This window comes from Acomys russatus, chromosome 4 (assembly GCF_903995435.1).
Source record: "Acomys russatus chromosome 4, mAcoRus1.1, whole genome shotgun sequence".
NCBI classification, from domain to species: Eukaryota; Metazoa; Chordata; class Mammalia; order Rodentia; family Muridae; genus Acomys; species Acomys russatus.
The window spans coordinates 16,935,437-16,959,048 of record NC_067140.1 but is presented as its reverse complement, the minus strand read 5'-3'; the positions used below and the strand labels follow the sequence as shown (position 1 = coordinate 16,959,048).

Here is a 23,612-nt window from a genome sequence, read left to right as displayed (position 1 = left end):
AAAGGCGTGTGCCACCATGCCTGGACAAATGTCACCTTTGAACTTGTTCGTTACAAGAGATTTTACCTCCAGTGTTAACAGACTTCAAGGTAACAAATGGACATAAATGAAAACTGACTTGTAACTAGAGTCCAGGACTCAACTGGGATGTAATGTAGTCCTTGGTGACGTTGAAATGAGCCATTCTCGGATGCCTGGACTAGGTACTTCTTCTCCATTCCATGATGGAATAAGAGAAAGGTCAAGGTAGAGACAGGAGGTGCTGAGATCTCTGGGCCAGGAGGGAACTAGGATTGTAGGCAGCACCCAGTGCAGGGCTGTTCACTCCTTTAGGTGGGTCCCTAGACACAATCTCAGTTTATGAGGGGTCAGCAACTGGCACAGCGCCTACACTCAAGGACGTGAAGACTGAGCCCTTGGAACCCCTTAAGTGTCACAGCGAAGTCACTGCAGCTGCAGGTCTAGAGCCTGGCCTGCTACTGTGAATTCCCCCCTCTGAAGAGGGGACACAGATGGGACAGACAGACGTCTGCTCATTTTTTCAGAGAAAACAGACACATGAGGCACAGCTGCAGAAGTCTCAGAATTGACTAGATGCCAAGTTGACTCAGGGCCAGACAAGAATGTGCCTTTGGAGTAACAACCACCTTCTAGAGGCTGCCGGTCCCAGACTTCAGAAAATCTGTTTACATGAAAACATTACAGCGGGGGCTGGAGAGATGGCTGGGTGGCTAAAAGCACTGACTGCTCTACCAGGGAACCAGGGTTCAATTCCCAGCACCCACATGGCAGCTCACCATTGTCTGTAACTCCAAGATCTGACACCCTCACACAGACATGCACGCAATCAAAATGCCAATGCATGCACATAAAATAAAAAAGGAAAACATTACAGCCTACTGGTTGGATAAATTATGAAATTTATTTATATTTCACCTTGTAAAAGCTAGAACATAACCACACTTTCTGGAAAGTCATTATATTAGAAACAGTTGAGTGTGATGCAGGACAAGAGGCTCCTGATGCACTGTGGCACAGCTGTGCCTTTCTTAGTTCCTCAAGTCAAGGTCTTGTCAAACCTTCCTCCACTCATCTCCTGAGCAAACCTTTCCAGAGGGTACAGTGAAGAATCCTTAACATCTGGGCCCTTCCAAACAGTAACATTGGGGAAACAATCCTGCCCGACTCTGCTGGTCCTGAGGCATCTGAGTTAGCTCTCCTGGGCAGGTGCAGGCGCCACCGGGGAGGTACAGCATCAAAAGCACACTACTGCATGCAGTCCCAGCTGGACGAGAGCCACATAGCTGGAAAGGGTTTTGCCCAAGCCCTAGGTCTGTCAAGAGGGTCTGTCCTGCAGATGAGCCTGGTGGTGCCCATCTTTGTACTTTGTAAAATGTGCTGGACTTCCAGCTTTCAGAGCTGCTGCTTAAGACAGCCTCCAGGAGCCTGCCTCTCTCAACTGTGGCAGGCCTAACTTTCTTAACTTCTCAACAAAGGCTTTGGAAGAGATGAATGGATATGACCCTCACTTTGCCACGGCATTTAAAACACACACACTTGTGCAAGAGGCTCTATAACAACAACAGGTTTATCAGGTTACCAAACAGTACATACAACAGTCAACGCTCTCCCTCCTGCATCACCAGAGGGCTCTTTCACACTTCAGAGCAAGGATGTCAGCAGATACTCAAAAGAGGGGCACGTGACCCAGCCACATGGGAACACTCATCAGCATGAAAGAAAACTAGAAGCCACACACCCCACCTTTCCCCGCTTGTAGATGAATGCACTCCACCTTTGCTACCCAACATTTCCACTACAGTTCTATGGTGATACCTTATCCTAAAAGGCACCGTCAGGCATTTAAGACAGAAGCCAGCCAGTTGTACAAATGTGCAGGAGGTGTAGGAAAGTAGCAGTAACCAAAACTTCCACCATCAGACTGCGCAACCCCAGTGTCACCCAGGAGAAGAGGAGCGCAGCCCTGGCACACTACACTGCAGAACCCATCGCACCTCAGGGCCAATGGAAGGAGTCTCTGTTTTATTGTGCTATTCATGGCCCAGGGAAGGTCCTGGCTGGCTGGGAGGACCTGAGAGATGAACACTGGACAACAGGATGAATGTGAAACAAGAAGCTGGACTTCTTACAGGAGGCAGTAGCTGAGGTGCAGTGAAAACAGACATGGGACAAACAAGGTTAACAGTGGGGAAGACAATGCTGCAGAGCCCAAAGGAAACAGGGCTCTGCCCTAGGGCCCCATCACCCTGGGAGGAGTGAGCCTGTCCGGTGCCACGGCTCACTTCCAGATCTGCATTACATGTGAGGAGCAGGAGTCAGGGCTCACACCTAATGCGTAATGGAAGCTCGAGAATGAGGCCACACTGAGGACCCTGTTCACTGGTCGATAATGGAGCGTTGCAACACCTGGTTCATCATGTCATCTTCGTCAACATCATAATCCTGAGGGCAGAAAAGACAGCAGCTAAGTAGCTGTTCACACCCACAGGATTCACTTTCAGCAGGAGCCTCACAGGAGGGTCTAGAGAGGGCTGCTAAGGACCCCAAGCCACTGTTTAGGTGCTGTGGAACTGGGCAAATGACAACTCTCAGTATCTCTGCTGTCTTCATTATTAAATAACAGTTTGGAGCTGGAGAGACATCTCAGTGAAGAGCACTGGCTGCTTTTCCAGAGGACCCAGGTTCAGTTCCCATCACCCATACTGGATCACAACCAGTCCTAGGGGATCCAAGATCTTCTGGCGTTGGCAGGCTCTGCAGACACGTGGTATATAGACAGACATTCAGGCAAACACTCATGAAATAAAATTACTATATTAAATCTAAGAAAAAAAAGTAACAATACTTGGGGCGGCAGAGATGACTCAGTTGCTAAAGTACTTGCTGTGTCAAGCAGAAGAAGCCAAGTTCAGTTCTCTATCACCCATATAAAAAGAGGTTACTAAGGTGCACACCGGTAATCAGTGCTCTAAACAGGAGGCACACCATCACAGGGGTTTGCCCCACTAGCCAGTCTAGCCCAAGTGGAGACACCCTACTTCAGCCTGGTCTACAGAGTGATTCCAGGACAGCCAGAGCTACAGAGGAACCCTGTCCCGAAAAGCAAAACAAAAACAAAACAAAAAGCCAAAAGTAAGACCAAAACCAAACTCCTTTCTCAATGTAAACTGAGTGGCCCAGATAGCACACACACCTGGCACAAATACTCAAATGCTGAGTTTAGCTCATGGGTGCAGTAACAGACAAACACATGCAGACAGAACTCAACAGTAGTACTGTTCATAAAAGGCTCACGTGCCCAAAAGAGAGCAGGGATTTGGGAGGCAAAGAAGTTCAGTGGACACTATAGCCAAACAACTGTCTTCAGTAAGGCAAAATTCTGCTTGAGCAGTTTTAGGAAAAACATTCACCTTCTTAGTTAGTGAAAGGTCAAGTCTTCACATCTGTTCCAAGGACTATCAGACCAAGACTACATGTTTGATTATTTTTCCCCTCTGAAACAAGTCTCATGTAGCCTGGGCTGGTCCTGAACTCCTAATCCTCCTGCCCCCACTTCCCAAATGCTGGGAAAACAAGAGTGTGCCAGCAAGCTAAGGTATGCTATCTTTTATTGTTTTGTTGTTGTTTTCAAAACAGGGTTTCCCTATGTAGCTCTGGCTATCCTGGACTTGCTTTGTAGACCAGGCAGGCTGTCCTACAAATTCACAGCGATCCGCCTGCCTCTGCCTCCCCCGTTCTGAGATTAAGGATGTGTGCCGCCACACCTGGCCTGTATGCTATCTTTTAAAAAGACATATTTTCATTATGTGTATACTCACTACTACCACTCTAGCCTCGCCCTGGTTTGTGCTGCTGTGTTTACACTGCTGGGGATAGAACTCAGGATGTCTTGCATGAGGGCAAAGGCTATACCCCATAGACACACTTGTACTTGCAGGTAGCAGCCATCAATTGGAGTTGTACACCCTGTCAGCTGGTAAAGGTCAGCCGACAGGTAAAGGTCCATGAAGGGAGGGTCTCTATCCATTACCTCGTATTCACAGGCAGCTGACCTGAGTGAAATCCAACTAAGTTCTCTAAAGGGAAAATCACGAGCAGCAAAAGTAGGCAAAACTGGGAGGCAGGGTAAAGAGAGGAAACCTGTCAGGGTGGGGGCTGGAGCGATGGCTCAGAGGTTAAGATCACTGGCTGCTCTTCGAGAGGTCCTAAGTTCAATTCCCAGCAGCCACATGGTGGCTCACACCCATCTATACTGGAATTTGATACTCTCTTCTGGCACGCAAACATACATGCAGGCAAAGCACTCATATATATAAAGTAAATTACAAAAAAAAAAAAAAAAGAAAGAAAGAAAAGAAAACTGCCAGGGCATTTAAAGTCTCACTCTGAAACCCATCCACCCACTCATCCACAAAGAAACATTGTACAGCTTCCCCCCGGGACTGAGAGCTCCTCAATCCAGAATAGGGACCATAGACAACCCCCTTCCAGAAAATTGAGCAGCAGTGCTGCCCCCTGGGGTGGGTGCAGACTCACCACAAATGTGTCATAGGAAAAGCGGTGGCGGCGCTGGATATGCTCCATGAAGTTGGCGCTGCGGTAGCTCGGGTCTCCCCAGGGCATCGAGGCACATATGGGACAAACCTGTCAGGAGGAAGCAAGGTACTAATCTGATGCCTGAGTCCCTCTATGACCTCTGCTCAGCCCTCTTTGCTGCTACAACAGCTTTACTGACAAATCTAGGGACAAGGCCTAGCCACCTTGCTTCATAAATATGAAGCAACCCAGAAAACACTGAGTCTATTCAATTCAAATGACATGTGGGGATGGGTAAAGGCTCCTAAATGACAGATGATTGATTCCCAACAAGGTAAAACCTCCAGCTTTACATGAACGATAACAAAGTAAAGGCCCAGATGACAGGCATGAGACCTACAGTGTGCACACAAAAAGACAATCTGGGGGTGCTGGAGAGATGGCTCAGTGGTTAAGCACACTGCCTACTCTTCCAAAGGACGCGGGTTCAATTCCCAGCACCTACATGGCAGCTCACAACTGTCTGTAATGCCAAGATCTGACACCCTCACACCAACACACATAAATTAAAATTAAATATTAAAAAAATAAAAAAGAATCTGAACAGGTATAGTGCACGTGCCTGTAATCTCAGCACCAGGGAGGAAGGGAGGTTAAGGCCAGCCTGGGCTTCAGGAATGACCTGGGGGCAATGGCAGAGTAGCCCTCAGCACATGCTGCTCTGGCTCAGGTGAGACTGAAGCAGCACTGGGACATCGCAGGCGGTGCAGCTCCTAACTCTGCCCTTCTGGATTCCCTGCTCTGCTCAGCTCACTGGACTCAATGGGCAGCATCCTTCCTCACCTGAGTCCAGGAGGCAAATAGCTTCCTTAAACTCATATAGCTTAACTTTGCCTCCTTGGATCCAAGCCAACTCCATGTCAGCTCTCCCAGTTCACATACTCCCTTGCCTTTACTCAGGCTGTGGCCTCCCAACTTCCAGGCCTGTGAGAGGTCACTTTTCACTACAGAACCTGAAGACACTCCTTAGCTGGAGCTGGCCGCCTCTTCTTGAGCAACTGTAGACCCCTAGTAAGTGTTGGAATTGTCAGGCTGTGAGCCTAGCTAGGTAAGGAGGCAGTACATGCTCTCTCACTTCCCTTCTGACTGATCCAGGAACAAAAGCACTCAATCATGAAAAGGGCGGGGAGCTTGGACCACCAGTTTTGACAGCACCTACACTTGCCCTGACAGCTTCTGGCTAGTGACATGGCTTACTGGTCTAGCACTTGTCCACAATAGGTAAGGCCCTGGGTGTGACCCCCAGGACAACAGCCCAAAATATGCAGAGCTGTGCATGATGCTCAGGCTGGCAACCCTGGCACTGGGAAGGTGGAGGAGGAGAATCAGAAATTCAGCATCACCCGCTACACAGTGAGTCTGAGGCCAGCGCAGCCTCCTGAGACTGACTTTTTTTTCTGTTAAATTGATTTTTAAAGAAAATGTTAAGATACATGCTGAAGTTCTTAGAGGGAAAAGGTCACAGTATATCTGTAACCTCTTCCTAAATGGCTCATCAAAAACCATACATAAGCTGGGTATGGTGGTGCACGCCTTTAATTCCAGCACTTTGGGGGGCAGAGGCAGGTGACCTCTATGAGTTCGAGGCCAGCCTGGTCTAAAAACAAGTCCAGGACAGCAAGGGGTTTCTAGGAAAAATAAAACAAAACAATACTAAAAAAATACATATATAGAACATGGTTAAGCAAACTGGCAAATTGTTAAGTAATGTGAAGTGCTGTAGAAGTTTTTGCTTATGATACGTAAACACGTTTTTGTTTTAATTCCAGGCTGCTCCAGTTTGTCCACAATTGATAACTGCTTCAAGAGAGGGCTCCTGGAGGCCAGGTGTAGTGGCGCACGCCTTTAATCCCAGCACTCGGGAGGCAGAGGCAGATGGATCACTGTGAGTTTCAGGCCAGCCTGGTCTACAAAGTGAGTCCAGGACAGCCAAGTCTACACAGAGAAACCCTGGGGGTGTGAGGGGGGAGGGGAGGAAGAGAGGGTTTCTGATGTTTTTTTTGTTGTTGTTCCTGATGTTTGTCAGCTGGGAAATGCCCAGTGCAGGGGTGTGGACTTTGCCAGTGGGAATAAATGCCAGACCCAGAGAGAGGCCAGGGGCTCTAGGAAAGATCAAGGCTGCTGCTGCTCCCCTGCTGCCCCTGGCTGCTGTTGGTGCAGTCTGAAAAGAAGTTGGAGACTCCTGAAACGAGGACTGGACCTGCCCCAGGGAGCCCGACAATCCTAAGCAGCAGGAAGGAGCTAAGGGAAACTACACCCCCTCTCCACACTAACCTTCTTTTCCTCCTACCTGGTGTTGGGTGTTGGAAGGGATTGGGGTGGAGAAGGGAGAAAGAGATGTAAGGGAAAAAAAAGAGAGATTTTAAGCTATTCCTACAGTGAAGGGTAAGACTTTATTATACGGTCTGCTCATTTTCTGTAGGTCTGACTTTTTACCTAGTCAAAAAAAGAAAAGCTACCAGCCTGGTCTACATAGTGAGTCCAGACAGCAAGGTTACACAGAGAAACTCTGTCTTGAAAAAAAAAAAAAAAAAAAAAAAAAGAAAGAGAGAGAGAGAGAGAGAGAGAGAGAGAGAGAAGCTAATTCTTACCACAGACTTGGTATCCGTGCTGTGAGTCAGTTTGCAATGCTCCACAAGTCCTTCCTGATCAAAGTTCTTCTCAGGACAGTAAGGACAAGGAAAGGTGTACCGGTTTGGGACACTTCTGGGAGGTGAGATAAAAAGCACCCTGAGAGCTCTTTCCACACCATCTCAACCACTAGACACTCCAAAGAACCAAGAGTTGAGTGTTTTGATATCAGCAGCACAACTAACACACGAACACATCCTCACCCAGAGCCTGTCCACATCTCCAGCTCCCTAAATCCACACACCTACACCTCCCAACAACACAAGCATCCCACATCTTTCCAGGGAGAATAGGTCATTACCTTGGCTGAAGGGACACATCCTTGGTGGTGGCCTTTACACCTTCCATGATGTAATTCTGGTACTTGGAACATGAAGCCACGTGGGCCCGGATCTTAGACAGGATGAACTTGAATAGAAAGAGTGGGACCAAGAGTTAGTGAGACGCTCACAACATGTTATCTCAAGCTAAGGGCAAGAACACTAGACCCACACACTGGGCTGAACCTCTGAATTACTCCTGACTACACCCGTGAGCAGAAGCCAGGCTGCTAAGTTCTTCATTATGCCTGACTGCTGTTTTACTTGCCTATATCTGCTTCTACTGTGAGGTCACTCTCCCCACCATTTGCGCTCTGATTACCAACATTTCCCAAGTGATGTTAAAAGTATTCCACACTTTATTCTGTGCATGTGTGTGTCATTTCTGTGTGTGTGGAGGTCAAGAGTACCACAAGGTGCTGGTTCTTACTTTGCTACCTTGTCTGAGACAAGAACTTTCACTAGGAAGTAAGGCAGGCCAATGCTACTGCACCTGTCTTTTGTTTTGCCAAGACAGGGCTTCTCTGTGTAGCCTTGGCTGTCCTGGACTCTTTAAGACCAGGCTAACATTGAACTCACAGCTATCCACCAGCCTCTGCCTCTCGAGTACTGGGATTAAAGGAGTGCACCACCACATCCAGCTACTGCACCTGTCTTTTCCATGGGTGCTGAACTCAGGTCCTCAGGGTTAGACAACAAGCATTATTACCTGCAGTGTTTCTTGCTGGCCCTAGACTCATATTTATCCAGGCACAGTGGCACATTATCTGTAAACTCAAGGACTTTGGGGAGGGTGAGGCAGGACTACCAAGTTCAAACTAGCCTAACCTCAACAAAAATTCAATAGTATTTTGGTCTGCCTCCAGATAAATTTTTGTTTTGCAGCATGGTCTTGATTTATTGCCCAGGTCAGCCTGAAGAAATTCTTGTCTCAGCCTTCCTAGTAGAGACCTATAGACACACACTAAAACACTTGGTTGGGAGCTCTTAAAAATGATACAAAATGAAGGAGTGGGCAATTCTTTGGGGGTAATGCCCTCTGTGCAACCACTACTTTTTACTGTTTTGTGACAGGGTCTCATATAGCCCAGGCTGGCTTTGCACTTTCTTTTTTTAAAGATTTATTTATTTATTATGTATACAATGCTCTGCCTGCATGTATACCTACATGTTAGAAGAGGACTTCAGATCACATTATAGATGGTTGTGAGTCACCATGTTGTTGCTGGGAATTGAACTCAGGACGTCTGGAAGATTATTCAGTGCTCTTAATCTCTGAGCCATCTCTCTAGCCCCTAGTTTTGCACTTTCTATCCTCATGCCTCCACCTTCCCAGTGCTGGTACTACTGGTGTGTGCCACTAACACACAGCTTTACTAATCTTGAAAATGGAGAAAACTGGAGCACACAGGGGAGAAAAGCTTGCATGAAAAAAGAAAAAAATGGAGGCCAGTTTGTTGAGATTTGAAATAAAGAAAGTGTGAGGAGATGAAGGTTCCAGTTCTAGAGCTGTAGGCGCCCACCAGAGCAGACTCAGCTGACCTAGGAGCCTGCCCAGTGTAGACTCAGTTCTCTACTTGGCATAATGAAGAACTTGAGCAGCCTGGCTTCTGCTCACTGGTGTAGTCAGGAGTAATGAACAAACCTGTGGAGACTGTAAAAAGCTCACTGCACACCCCGGTACTAAGACTCTCTGTAAGATGAAGGGGAGAAGATACATCCACCCATCCTATGGCATCTACACTATGATGCTCTAAGTTTCGAGTTCAAGGTTATGCCTGGATTTACTGAATCTGAGACCAGCTAAAGCTGCATGAGACTGAGTAGAAGAATAAAAAGGGAAGCTGGAGAGATAGCTCAGCAGTTATAAGCACAGGCTGGTCTTCCAGAGGAGCCAGGTTCAATTCTCAGCACTTGCACAGTAGCTCCAAACTGTCTATAGTTACAGACCAGGGACCTGGTACCTTCACAGACATACATGCAGGCAAACCACCAATGCATATAAAATAAATAAATCTTAAAATATATATATATACATATAGATATATGGGGAGGTAGGCAGAGAGATAAAGAGAGAAACCTTGTCTCACTCCCCCCAACACCCACACCCACAAAACAAGAAAGAACAAACCAAACCAAACAAACCCAACAGACAAGTCTGCCAGGGATATCCGTTGAGACACTGTCAAAATAAACAAAAAAGGACTCAGCTGTAATTACAGCACCTGGGAGCAGAAGTAGGCAGAACTCTCGAGTTCAAGGTCAGCTGGTCTATATACCAAGTTCTGAGCTATCTAGCAACATCTGTGTGTGGTGGCACATGCCTTTAATCCCAGTACTTGGGAGGCAGAGGCAGGTGGATCCCTGTAAGTTTGAGGCCAGTCTGGTCTACAAAGCAAGTGCAGGACAACCAAGGCTACACAGAGAAACTCTGTCTCGAAAAACCAAAAAAAAGAAAGAAAGAAAGGAAAGGAAAAAAAAATGCTATCTATAACTGAAACAAAAAATTTCAAATATGGAGCTGGAGAGATGGCTCAGTGGTTAAGAACACCACCTGCTCTTCCAAAGGTCCTGAGTTCAATTCCCAGCAACCACATGGTGGCTCATAACCATCTGTAATGTGATATGGCGCCCTCTTCTGGCTTGCAGGAGTACATGCAAGCAGAGCACTGTATACATGATAATAAATGAATCTTTTTTTAAAAATTCAAATATAAAAAAGGTGAAAGAATGTACTAAGCAGCAGGGTGCAGGGTGTTGTGTAAACATTTACATTGATGTTTTCTAAAGGTAGGAAGCACTGACCAGCTACCCTTCCCGTAGCTGAGTGCCAGGGTCACCAGTATGCAACCCCACTGACCCATTTTTCCAGAGGGCTCTGTGGAGGAAAAAACAGTGGTGGTGTTTTATATCTTTTTACTGTCTGGAATCAAAATTGTAATGACTTAAAAACCAATAAGGAAGGTAAAGTACTAATTATCTGTGCTTGTAGCAGTGAGCAGTGTAAGCAAGTACACGACACAGTATGGTAGCCCTGTGTAATTAGACAGCACGGGCCCTTCCCACTAGTAGGTAGAGACTACTAGTGCACCCTCCACCTCACATCCCAGACTCAGGATTCTCTCAAAGGGTAAAACAGAACCAGCACATTTTATGACTCTAGCAACAAGACTATGAAGCTTTCCTTTGAGTTCAGTGAAGATTTTTTTGCTTTCCTGAGACAGTCTCATGCATAACAGGTTCGCCCTGAAACTTCAGCCCCTCCTGCTACCACACAGAGTGTGCTGGGATTTTAGGTGTGTGCCACTACATCTGTGTGGTCCAGAAGGTGCTGGGAATGGGACCCAGGGCGTCATGCATGATAGTCAAGCACTCCCCAGATGTTTTGAGTCACTAACTTAAAAAAATATACATACATTATATATCGTAAAAACATGAAATGCCTTATATTTTAATTAAAATAGAAAGCACACATGAGAGTTGTCGTTTCTGAGGTGGGGCTTCAGTAGCCCAGGCTGGTTTAGGGCTCCTAGCTTCGTTGTTTCTATCTCCAAGTGCTTAGATTAGAGGTGTGCACCACTCCCCAGCTGAAGACAGGTCTTTTATGGGGGTGGAGGTTTATTTCTATGGATTTCAAAGGTAAAATGTATAAATCACTAAATCAACTCATGAAAAATTAAAACCCAGCAAGGTTGTGAAAACACCCACCCCCCACAAATCCCCCAGCAGCACAGCTACCATCACACACAGCAGGCATGCACTGGTGCTGGTAGGCAGTACCTAGGCTCTAACTGCAGACACTTGCACTAGCTTTTACCATCTCATCACCAAAAGACAAGGACTCTCCAAGTTAAGTCCACATACATTCTTACGGCAGCCATGGCAAGAAGTCTCTGTGCTCTCGATCTGCCGCTCGAGCTCCATAGCTCGGACGCCAGGTGCCAGAGCGCTGCGACACACCCCACAGACAGGTTTCTTCGGCTTCAGACATTCCTGCAGGCATGCAGAGCAAAAGCTAGAACAAGACATACAGAGAACCTCTGTCATGCAAAGACACAAGACAACAAAAGTGGATCAACTTTTTAAAAGACACCAATGAATAATGGATTCAAAGAGCATATTCCCTACTCTTATTCAAATAAAATACTGACAGAAACAAAAACAAACAAAACAACCTGTAGCTGGGGTTGGGGACACTATGGAGAACACATACACACACACACCCTGCTATCGGGAGAAAGGCACGATGCTTGAGCCTTCAAAGCTTAGTTCCCGTCCTAGGAGTCTCGGAGGGGCTGCCTGAGGCCCACTGTCTTGTGTGTAATGGAAGATGTTCATACCCACCTGGAGGACTGCTACAGAATGGACTATGTACAGCAAACACTTAACTTGGTGTCTAGCACCTGTGAAACAGTAAGTGGAACTGCTACTACCAGAGGTAAAAGCAAAGCATTATGGAACACACAAACCCAATGGAGCTAGTTATAACCCAAGAACAGGGCTGGTCAGGCATCAGAGGCAGCCTCTGGATCAGCCTTAAGAGAGCATTTGGCAGACAGAGAAGAGCGCTCTATGCTCTCAAACTACAAAAGTATTTTTTCAGTCTGTGCGTGGTGGTGCACATCTTTAATCCTAACACTCAGCAGGCAGAAGCAGGAGGTTCTCTCTGAGTTCCAGGCCAACTTGGTTTACATTGCAAGTTCCAGGACAGCCAGAGCTACATAGAGGGACCTTGTCTCAAAACACAAAACCAGCAACATCAAACCCCAAATTCAAAAGTGCCAAGGGAACTTTACTCACAGGCAAATTAAATAGTGCAGATCATGCAGATTAGACGCTGTTGGGGGAAGGGGGCCCTAAGGCTGAAAATTCTCATGTACTCCAAGAGCCCAAACACCATGATCCAGAAGCAGAGGTAGCAGCTGCTGACTCACAGAACATCGGCTACTGTGGCACAGGGCACTGCACCGCTTAACCACCCAGACAAATTTTATGGTTACATTAACAAAATCTGGCAGAAGAGCCCAGGATATGTATATACAGCAGAACTGACCCATTTTAAACTTTTAAAAAAGAAATCTTTATCATTTCCCTTAGGCAAAATTCTAGAGTGGAGACACACCAAGTCTCTTCCTTTATGATGCTATATTCTTTTTTGTTTCCTTGTTTAAGACAGGGTTTCTCTGTGTAGCTTTGGCTGTCTTGGACTCACTTTGTAGACCAGGCTGACCTCGAACTCACAGAGATCCCCTTGCGTCTGCCTCCAGAGTGCTGGGGTTAAAGGTACACAGCACAACACCTGACTGATGCTATATTCTTTTTTTTTTAGACAGGGTCTCTCTATATTAGCCCTGGCTGCTCTGGACTCATTTTGTAGACCAGGCTGGCCTTGAACTCCCAGTGATCCGTCTGCCTCTGCCTCCCAAGTGCTGGGATTAAAAGTGTGTGCCACCACACCTGGCTTGCTATATTCTTAAATTGAAGAAAACATATAGTTTCATACGGTGATGAAGAACCAGGATAATACCATGGCGAGCTGGGCTGGGTGATCACAGGAAGCACCTCTGAAGAGGTGACACTGAGCAGCAGGCCACAGAAACCTGGATGTGGGCTGGAGAGATGACTCAGAGGTTAAGAGCACCTGGCTGCTCTTCCAGAGGTCCTGAGTTCCATTCCCAGCAACCACATAGTGGCTCACAACCATCTATAATGGGATCTGATGCCCTCTTCTGGCATGCAGGTGTACATGCAGGCAGAGCACTGTATGCATAATAAATAAATAAATATTAAAAAACAAAACAAAACACTTGGATGCACGATGACAACGAACACAAAGGAGGTGTCAAGTGCAGACAGTAAGGCCTTTGGGGCAGTGATGTAGCAGATCACACAAAGGAAAGGCAAGGCAGGGCAGGCAGGGCCTTTGCAATAGCCGGTCTTGAGTTACACAATAGTCATCACTCAGGACTACCGAGGAAACCAAGCCAGCACATAGGTAAAAGCATCTGCCTGTGACTTGTACTGACTTTCAGTTTCTACTTCCTAGAAATGGGCATGTTCCTAATTCAGCCTTTTTGTCAGTGCTCTTTAGGATCTAGCTATCTGTACTCCACCAGACCAGAAAGGGTGTAGCCACAGGGCCTGAACTGTTTTTCAGAAAATCAAATCCCCAACTACAGCTGTGGGACTCTCTGGTCTCAAAGGCAAACACTACAAGTCAACTGGGTAGTGCACAAACCACTTGAAGGAGGCTAAGAGACTTCAGCTACTCCCATTAAGGTGTGCTTGACTTCAGACAGCATCAGACTGCTGAGCACTGGGGCTGGTAATGCTTGCTATGCCAGCACCGATCCTTGCCCCTCTGACTAGGGAAAAGCCAAGGAAGCCTCAAATTCTACTGCTTTTCAATCAGGTTAAGTTTTTTCACAAATGTTAACCCCACCCCTCCACTCTTGTAAGGCTCTCCTACTGCAGTGAATCCACACCATAGTTTTAACAGTCATTAGTACTTTTAAAACAAATTTATGCGTGTGTACTCGTGAATGTGTATGCCGCTGAAGACAGTTGCAAATCAGAGGCAGCTTTTGGGAATCAATTCTTCTACCATGTGGCCCTAGGAGTGAACTGAAGTAATCAGGTTTGGTGACAAGAGCCCTCACCTTTCTGAGCCATCTCCCTGGCCACTACTTACCATCAATTTCCTGGGCTGTAAACCTGAGGGTCAAAGCCAGCACACAGCAGGCAGGCAGACACGCCAGTGATTTGACTGCGAGGGGTCTGGGGGTACTCAGTGCGCCAAGCACGATTTAATTTACATCAAGGGACAAAAAGGACATGGTGCCCTCTTCTTGGATTCCTACACGCTGTTCTGTGTGTAACGAAAACGCTAGCAAAGCCGCCCGAGCAGAGTAGAGAGGGAAGTCATCTAAGCCATGACGCGAAGCCTGAACCCTGAACCCCGAGTGGAAGAAGCTCAGGAAGAGGCCCATGCTGCTCGGGAGGCCCTGACTCGCCCTGCATAGACAGCAACGCACCTGGGGCTAGCCTGGCAGGTGCGGCTGCCCCAAGCGAGCCTTGACACTTTCCGGTTTATTCGCCTGGGGGGAAAAAAAAAGGCTCTTGCGCACAAGACAGCAAGTGGGAGTGGGTCCCAAAGGGTGATCGGCTTGGGGTGGGGGTGCGGGTGGTGTTATGAAGACCGACGCCTAGGTGACAGTCAGTGGGCGGGGCCACGGAGTGATAATGAAGCAGGTGGTCCTGTATCCCCAGTCTCTTGAGAACGTGCGAGGAGGGAATTCAAATGCCCGTTATGTGGTCACGGCATCTAGGGAAGCCCACGCCATCCTCGCTCAACTCTTGAACCGGCTGCAGCTGCGTGGACCGTGACATCGGGCTTCGGGCCACGGGATGCTTAACTAAACCCGAGTGAGGCGCGCCTCCGTGCGCACCCCGCACCCCGTCCACGGTTAAGGCCGAGCCTCCCGACACTTCCCTTTTGTTCAGGGCTGGCCCGGCGCCCGCCGTCAATACTTGCCGCCCGGCGTCCCTCCACCGCCCCGCCGTTTCCCGCGCTCTTTGGACGCACCGTCCGCGGCCGGGTAGGGCGCGACGGCGAGGCTCGAGGGGAGCGGCCAGACGCCGCCGGCCGCCGTCGCTCCACGCCCCCTCCCCGTCAGGCGTCCGCGACTTACATGTGTCCGCAGGGCACCTGCACCGGCTTCTCGAACACTTCCAGGCACACGGGACACGTAAAGCGGCTGAGGGGGTCAGTCTCCAACGCCGGCCTCGCCAACTGCGCGGCTCCCTCACGCGCTTCCTGCTGCGCCGCCGCCATCTTGCCGCTGAGGAGCGTCGCGCTGAGAGAAAGAGCCGCGGGGGGGAGGTGGAGGGGGCAGGCGCGGGGCGCCGGGGGCGGGGCCGTCGTCGTCTGCGCACGCGCAAAGACCAGAGATGGGCGGAGCCTACAACCTACAAATCCTTAAAAGCAACCGCCCATCGCGTTCTGTGGATGGCAGCCTGGTGAGAACTGAAAGACTCAGCCACACTCTGTCCACACCGCTCCCCGACAGGAACTCAGACCACGAGTGTGTATTGTTATTACAGTTGACCCACTTTAGCTAATGTCCCACCTTGCCCATGTGGGCATTGAACCTCCTACCTCAGCCTACCAAGTAGAAGGAGTTAACAGATTGCACGGCCAGGTGTGGCCAGATGATTTGATCTGATTTCTCAAGGTTTTTCCTGACTGGAAAGGAGGCAGGATTTTCTGCCTGTGACCCAGTGAGGGTGCATGTGTATCTCACAGATTCACCTGGCCTGTAGGTGGACACCACCTCCCTTAATCTCCCCTGTTCTCTAGAGTTGCCTATTTGCCCCTTGCCTATGGCGTGTATTTAGCCTGGAAAAATAAAATAAAATAGGACAGAGGGTTGGACTGGCAGGAAGTGTATCAGGAAGACACTGGACCCTGAATGACCAGTCAATAATTTTAGGTGCTGGGTACTGGGAGCAACTGAGTCCAAAGACCAACAAGGGGTTGATTACCCAGAAAGTACAGTGTCTAGGGCTGGGGTGTGGCCTAACAGGTGGAGTTCTTGCCTAGCATTGCGCACGGATTCCTGGGTTCCATCCCCAGCACTGGGTAAGCCAGGCATGGCAGTGTACACTCATAGTCACCAGCACCTGAGAAGTGAAGGCAGTAGGAGCCTAAGTTCATGGCTATCCTGGGCTATATAGTGAGTGTGAGGCAAGCCTGGGATACATGATGGCACTTGTAAAGTTCAGAACTTTGTGAGCTTTGAGGTCAGCCTGGATTGCATAGAGAGACCCCTTCTCAAAAACCGAAGTGACAAACAAACAAACAAACAAAAAAGTGCTTTTAAAAAGTTGCATTTCAGGGCTGGAGAGATGGCTCAGCGTTTAAGAGCACTGACTGCTCTTCCAGAGGTCATAAGTTCAATTCCCAGCACCCACATGGTGGCTCACAACCATCTACGATGTGATCTAATGCCCTCTTCTGGCCTGCAAGTGTACATGCAGGCAGAGCATTTTATACACAATAATAAATAAATAATTTGTTTTTAAAGTTGCACTTCTGCGTGGGACTGTGCTTCGGCATGCATGAGGCCCCAGCTGTGACTGAGGCTGTGATGCGTGATACCTGACCCATGAAGAGTGTTCACTCTCTCCTTGACATCACATATTAGACCTCTAGTTTTGGCGGCACTCTTGGGGATACAGTTAGTCCCACTTTGCGGATGGAATGGAGGTCCAGAGAGGCTACATAGCTTGTCCATGGTCACACAGTTGGAAAGTGGCAGAGCTGAGATCTGAATTCAGGCCTTTCGGGCCCAGAGCTACTGTACTTGTATTGTACCTGCCTGCTTTCCTGCTTTCTTCTGTCTTCCTCCTCCTTCTCCTCCACCTCATCTTCTCAAAAGATTTTTTAAAATTCATATATGTGTGTATGTACCGATGTATGCAGGAGCTGGGGTCGCTGGCACCACTCTATGAGGGTGCTGGGATCTGAACTCTCATCCTCTGGTCCTCAGCAGTGAATACTCCTGACTGCTGAATTATCTCTCCTGCCCCTAGCTCACCTCTCTCCCTGCCAAGGGACGTTGGTAGCCACAAGGACATGAGTGTGGCTTTCTCTTGCTTGCTTCAAAGGGCAAAGATGCTTGCTTTCTGCAGATGGCCTTTGAAGGCCGTGCTTGAGGGCTGTACAGTATATAGCAAAAGCCATGACCTCTGGGTACTGTTTTCAGAGCAATTAAGCAGTAGCAGGATCCAACCCTGGGAGCTACGTCTCCCTGGAGGCGGGTTGGGCAGGGTGGATCCCCGGTAATAACAGCTCTTAGGCAACAGTTACCTTTGGACTTCGGGGTGCTCCGAGGACTTGAAACACTAGCAGTTGGGTTTATATAGGGAGGAGAGGGGAAGACCGCTTTTCTCATGGATTGTGAAGGAGCCAGAGAACACATGTGCCTGCTAGGGGGTGACAGGCTCCTCCAAGTCAATGACTGCTCAATCCAGGAACCATATGGCCTCATTAGCCTCCAGCAAATTCAGGTTGTAGTAGGACAGTAAACCTCACAGGGTAAAACCTGCTGTAGACTCCATCCCTCCCTCCCTGTGAGGCTGAGGTGAGGTTCTTTCCTGTGGTATCTTATCCACTGGGCAGGATAAGCTTCTGGGGACTGGGGGAGTGGTTCGGTTGATGGAGTATTTGTCTAGTATATATGACCCTGAGTGACACAAACTGGGCAAGGTGCTACACTCCTCTAATTCCAGTTATGGGGCGGTAAAGGCAGGAGAGGCAGGAGTTCAAGGCCATCCTTGTCTGCGTAGCAAGCTCTAGGCCAGCCTGGGATACATGACATGATATCCGGTCTCTAAAAGTGAAATCAAATCAAACCAAATCAAGATAACCTTGAGGAAGGGACTATGAGTACAGGTTAAGAAATTGAGGTTTAGGGGGCTGGAGAGAGATGGTTCAGTGGTTAAGATCACTGTCTGTTCTTCCTGAGTTCAATTCCCAGCAACCACATGGTAGCTCACAACCATCTGTAATGGGATCTAACGCCCTCTTCTGTCATAAGATGTACATGCAAATAGAACACACATAAACATAAATAAATAAATCTTTTTTAAAAATCTGATGCCCTCTTCTTGCCTCTGCCAGCACTGCATGCATGTGGTATAGACTTAGAGTCAGACACACACATACACATACACATAAAAATAAGCGTTGACAAACCTGTAATCACAGCACTCTGGAGGCAGAGGCAGGTGGATTTCCCTGTGTTCAAGGCTAACCTGGTCAACAGAGTGAGCTCTAGCAGGACAGCCTGAGCTACACAGAAATCCACCCACATGTCAGTAACTCAAGTTCTAAAGGATCTGAACACCCTGCCCTCTTCTGGTCTCTGCATGTACTACATACACACACAGGCAGGCAAAACACCCGTAACACATAAAATAATTTAAAACAAGATTTATTCTTTTTGTTTTTGTTTTTGTCTTCTGAGACATGGTTTCTCTGTGTCACCCTTGTTGTCCTGGACTCACTTTGTAGATCAGGCTGGCTTTGAACTCACAGTAATCTGCCTGCCTCCCGAGTGCTGGGATTACAGGCTTGTTTGCCACATGCCTGGCCTAAGATTTCTTCTTTATGTGCAACTGAGCATCAGATTCCTGGAGCTTGGTTAGAGGTGACTGTAGTGGGTGCTGGGAACTTGGTCCTCTGGAAGATCAGCAAGGGTTTTTTGTTTGGTTTTGTGTTGTTTTTCGAGACAGAGTTTCTCTGTGTAGCCTTGGTTGTCCTGAACTCGACTTTGTAGACCAGGCTGGCCTTGAACTCACAGTGATCCGCCTGCCTCTGCCTCCCGAGTGCTGGGATTAAAGGTGAGCACCACCATGCCTAGCACAGCAAAGGCTCTTAATTGCTGAGTGCCTCGGTGCCTCTCAAGCCAGACCACTTCTCCCTGTGTAGTTCTCAGGCTGGTATTGAACTCACAGCCGTTCTCCTGTCTCAGCCTCCCAAGTGCTAGGACTAGAGGACTAGGGAAATAGGCATTTGATCCATATTCCTGTTTCTGGTTGGCTGTGGTGCTCACCGATGCTGGCCAATGCTGGTTTTTGTTGCCGTTCTTGCAGTGTCTTTTCCTTGCAAGGTATCTTTTGAGGCATTGTACAGAATCCCATCATCCTCTGCAGGTACAGGTTGGTAAAGCAGCTACACCACTCACCTTCCGCTCTTTAGAAGTGACCCCCTGAGGCTGGGCAAGGTGGTTCAATGCCTTTAATCCTAGCACTCAGGAGGCAGAGGCAGATAGATGGCTGTGAGTTCGAGGCCAGCCTGCTCTACAAAGTGAGTCTAGGACAGCCAAGGCTAAACAGAGAAACCCTGTCTCAAAAAACAAAACAAAACAAAAAAAAGAACTGACCCCCTTTGTTTGCTATGGTAGCCATGCTTCCTGAACTCAAGTTTCTCTCACAGAGGCCAAGAAAGCCCACTGCTGGGTCCCAGGGTAGCCCACTGCTGGGTCCCGGGGTAGCCCACTGCTGGGTCCCGGGGTAGCCCACTGCTGGGTCCCGGGGTAGCCCACTGCTGGGTCCCGGGGTAGCCCACTGCTGGGTCACGGGGTAGCCCACTGCTGGGTCCCGGGGTAGCCCACTGCTGGGTCACGGGGTAGCCCACTTCTGGGTCACGGGGTAGCCCACTGCTGGGTCACGGGGTAGCCCACTTCTGGGTCACGGGGTAGCCCACTGCTGGGTCCCCGGGTAGCCCACTGCTGGGTCCCGGGGTAGTCCACTGCTGGGTCACGGAGTAGCCCACTTCTGGGTCACGGGGTAGCCCACTGCTGGGTCCCCGGGTAGCCCACTGCTGGGTCCCGGGGTAGACCACTTCTGGGTCACGGGGTAGCCCACTGCTGGGCCACAGGGTAGCTCTTTTGGTTTTTGTTCTGTGTGCTACTTCTGTGATTTACAAAAACTAAAAAAACATTAAAATTGAAAAGAGGTAAGTAGAGTGTTGGCTCCTGGGAAGTGAGGGTGTCTGACTGTTGTCACATGGCCATTATGTAACCTGCTAATCGTTATGTAATGAAGTCTGGATACCAAGCCCAGAAGTCACAAGTCTTCATCTGTGTAAAAGATGAGAAATGTGCCTCTCTTGAGACCTTGGGTCTTTTTGACGGGAAATGTCAGGTGTTTCCATCACCAGGGCTTCCCTCTTGGCTGTCACAGAATCACAGAGGTGGAAGGGACTTTCTTGGCACTCTCATGTGAAAATGCAAGCTTATCATACTTGCTGAGAGTGCTTTTTTTTCCTTTTGTTGTTTGGGGCGGGAGGGGAGTTTGGGGGGGAATTGAGACAGTGCCTCATGTAGCTTGGGCTGGCCTCAACTTGCTGTGTGGGCAGGGGCAGCCTTCAACTCCTGATTCTCCTGCCTCTACCTCCTAAGCTCTGAGGTTACAAGCATACATCACCACTACTGGCTCTTATTATTATTTAAAGACACATACACTGTTTTTTTGAGACAGGGTTTCTCTCTGTAGGCCTGGTTGTCCTGGCAGTTGCTCTGTAGACCAGGCTGGCCTCGAATTTACAGCTATCCTCTTGCCTCTGCCTCCTGAGTGCTGGGATTAAAGGCATACGCCACCACGCCCAGCTGCTGTTTGACCTCCTTTTTTTTTTTTTTTTAAACATTCCTGGCTGACCTGGAACTCATAGAGATCCACCTGCCTCTGCTTCTAGAGTGCTGGCAATAAAGGTGTGTGATCCCATGCCCAGCTCTATTTATTTATTTACTGTGAATTATGTGTCTGCCTTGTGCTAGTGCTCTCAGAGGCAAAGCTAGAAGAAGGTGTTGGCTCCTCTGGAGTGAGTCACAGTTGTGAGAAGCCTAAGGCAGGAGCTAGGAATGAAACTGGATCACCTAATGGAGCAGTGGCCTGTGGGTTACACCAGGCTTTGGGCAGGCCACTGGCTTTACTTTGTTCATGCCGCCGTGGCTCCGAGGGTGACTCCTACACAGAACACCAGTTAGACAGCTCCTGATCAGATGTGCACAAAGCTCCCAGGGATACAGGTAAAAAGGACCGTGGGGCCTAGTGCAGACATCAGGTAAATACATATGTGACCTTTGGAGAGCTGAGATAAAATTACAAGAGGGTTGTGGGGATCCAGAGGAGAAAGGCCTTAAGTCTTTGGTTGGACAAATCAGAATTCTAGGAGGAGGAGGAGGAGGAGGAAGAGGAGGAAGAGGAGGAGGAAGAAGAAAAGAATTCCAGAAAGAAAGAAAACAAGACTGAATTGGGGCTGGACACGAGCAAGCAAGACAGGTAAGGGAAGAGGTGCCAGGAAGGGCACCCACAACCAGGCATTAGGGTGTGGAGAGGCCAGAGGGGTGAAAAAGCAAGGTGTAGTAATCCTCATCTTTGACAGAGGCAGAGGCTGGTGGTTCAAGGCCACCTGGTCCACAGAGTGAATGTGACTATCCGGAAAGAACAAAGTCCAGCCAATGGCAAACAATGTTCCGTGTTTTAAGAATGTGCATGGCAAACACTAGGGGTTTACTACAGATAAAAGTATCTCTGAGTTTAAGAAAAAAATTATTTCACCAGGCGTGGTGGTGCACGCCTTTAATCCCAGCACTGGGAAGCCAGAGGCAGGTGAATCACTGTGATTTTGTGGCCAGCCTGGTCTACAAAGGGAGTCCAGGACAGCCAGGGCTTTTACACAGAGAAACCTTGTCTCAAAAAAAAAATTTTTTTTTCTTGTGTACAAGTGGTTTTGTGTTTTGTTTTTGGCCTGTGCATCACATGTATGCAATGCTCTCAGAGGCCAGAAGAGCGTGTTAATTCCCCGGGACTGGCATGTGGTTCTGGGGAACTCAGGTCCTCTGCAAGTTGCTCTCTCAGGGGGGTGCAGGTAACAGAGAAGCCTATGAGAGTCAAGTGGCAAGCTGTCAAGACTTAAGCCAGTGTAGATAGACTGTGCGGGTCCTGCAGGGAATCAGGGAAGATTGCTCTTGCCCCTCTGGTTTCCATGATTAAGGAACTAAGAAACCAGTTTCATTCAGGAGACAGGCAGGCTGATCGCCACAAGACAGACAGTAGCCGGTGCCACACATGCGTTCCAGGCCACCAGAAATACACACTGACCTCTAGACTAGCTGAGGCTACCTGTCTACACAACTCCCTTAGGTCCTTAGTCAGTGCCCACTGTGTACTAAGCTGTGTGTCTGTAGTTCATTCTGCATACATCTCACTAGATAGCTGCTATTGTCATTATTATTATTGCTTTTAACAAGTATTATGCAGCTGAGAGACATTAAGTAGCTTGTTCAAGGAAATACAGCTAGCAATGAGTTAAGTCAACAGGGGGAGTCTCCCCACCCTCCTTCTCTCTTGTTTGGAACCGAACCCAGCGAGAACACACAAGGCAGATAAGGGTTCTAGTACCGAGCTATAGCCTCAGCCTTTTTTTTTTTTTTTTTTTTTTTTTTTGAGGCAAGAGCTCGCTAAGTTATTCATGTTAACCTTAAACTCCCACTCTTCCTGGCTCAACCCTCCGAAGAGTTAGGATTACAGAACGAGGCATCTATGGATTAATGGAAATAATGGATTCCCATTTCCTTATGTAGCGACTTATTTTTATTTTACGTGGATGAGCGTGTTGCCTGCATGGATGTATGTGCACTGCGTGCGTGCCTGATACCCACGGAGGTCAGAGAGGGCATCAGACCCCCTGGAACCGGTGCTATGGATAGCTGTAAGCCACTACGTGGGTACTGGGAACGGAAGCCGGGGACGGCTGCAAGCAACAAGTGCTCCTAATCGCTGAGCGGTCTCCTGAGCCCCACCCACATCTTTTTTTTTTTTTTTTCTTTCACAGATCAGAGTATATTTAATGTGTAAACAGCAGAAGATCAGAGGCTGGTAGTTTCCAGGTTTTATGGTCTACTTGAAAAGCCTGTATTCTTGTATGCATAGTCCTAATGTATTGCAATTAATATTTTAAAATTATTGTACAAGGGACAATGACATCGCTTAAGTAACAGCACCTTTAGTCTGCATGCTGTTGCAATACGCATCTTAACCTCGGTCGCCAGCAGCAATACCCATGGCCCTCTCCAGTCTCCTGTGACCTCCGCCTCTGCTTTCGCTCTCTACCCTCCGCGGTTCAGTGCTTTTTTTTTTTTTTTTTTTTTTTTTTTTTTTAAAGACGTGGTTTCTCTGTGTAACCTTGGCTGTTCTGGACTCACTTTGTGGATCAGGCTGGCATCGAACTCAGAGATCCGCCTGCCTCTGCCTCCCAGAGTGCTGGGATTGATTACGTGCGTGCGCCACCACGCCCGGTCGCGGTGCAGTCTTAGAAATGGGATAGCGGGTCCCCACGTCAGTGCCGGCTCTCGAGCACTGTCCGGACCAAGGGAAAGTCAGCGAGGTAGGGGGAAAAAAATCTCTTCACGCTAGATCGTGTTTCCATGACAACCCGGTCAACCAGCGTCTGTCCGCGCGTCACTTCCAGCTTAT

At 48.4% G+C, this 23,612-nt stretch overlaps 1 protein-coding gene across 2 annotated transcripts; it reads right to left on the bottom strand.

Annotated features, from left to right (window-relative positions):
• Window positions 1-2,237: 2,237 nt before the first annotated feature.
• Rnf114 (ring finger protein 114) lies at window positions 2,238-15,431 on the bottom strand. 2 transcript variants are annotated; one of them, XM_051143854.1, is made up of 6 exons: window positions 15,260-15,431; window positions 11,433-11,583; window positions 7,550-7,656; window positions 7,209-7,323; window positions 4,558-4,665; window positions 2,238-2,463 (listed from the first exon to the last, which is right to left on the bottom strand). In XM_051143854.1, the coding sequence occupies exons 1-6, from the start codon at window positions 15,400-15,402 to the stop codon at window positions 2,398-2,400; spliced, it is 690 nt and encodes a 229-aa protein (XP_050999811.1). In that variant the 5' UTR covers window positions 15,403-15,431; the 3' UTR covers window positions 2,238-2,397. The 2 variants fall into 2 exon arrangements, with proteins under 2 accessions (XP_050999811.1, XP_050999812.1); XM_051143855.1 differs by having other exon boundaries at window positions 7,209-7,320.
• Window positions 15,432-23,612: the final 8,181 nt, after the last annotated feature.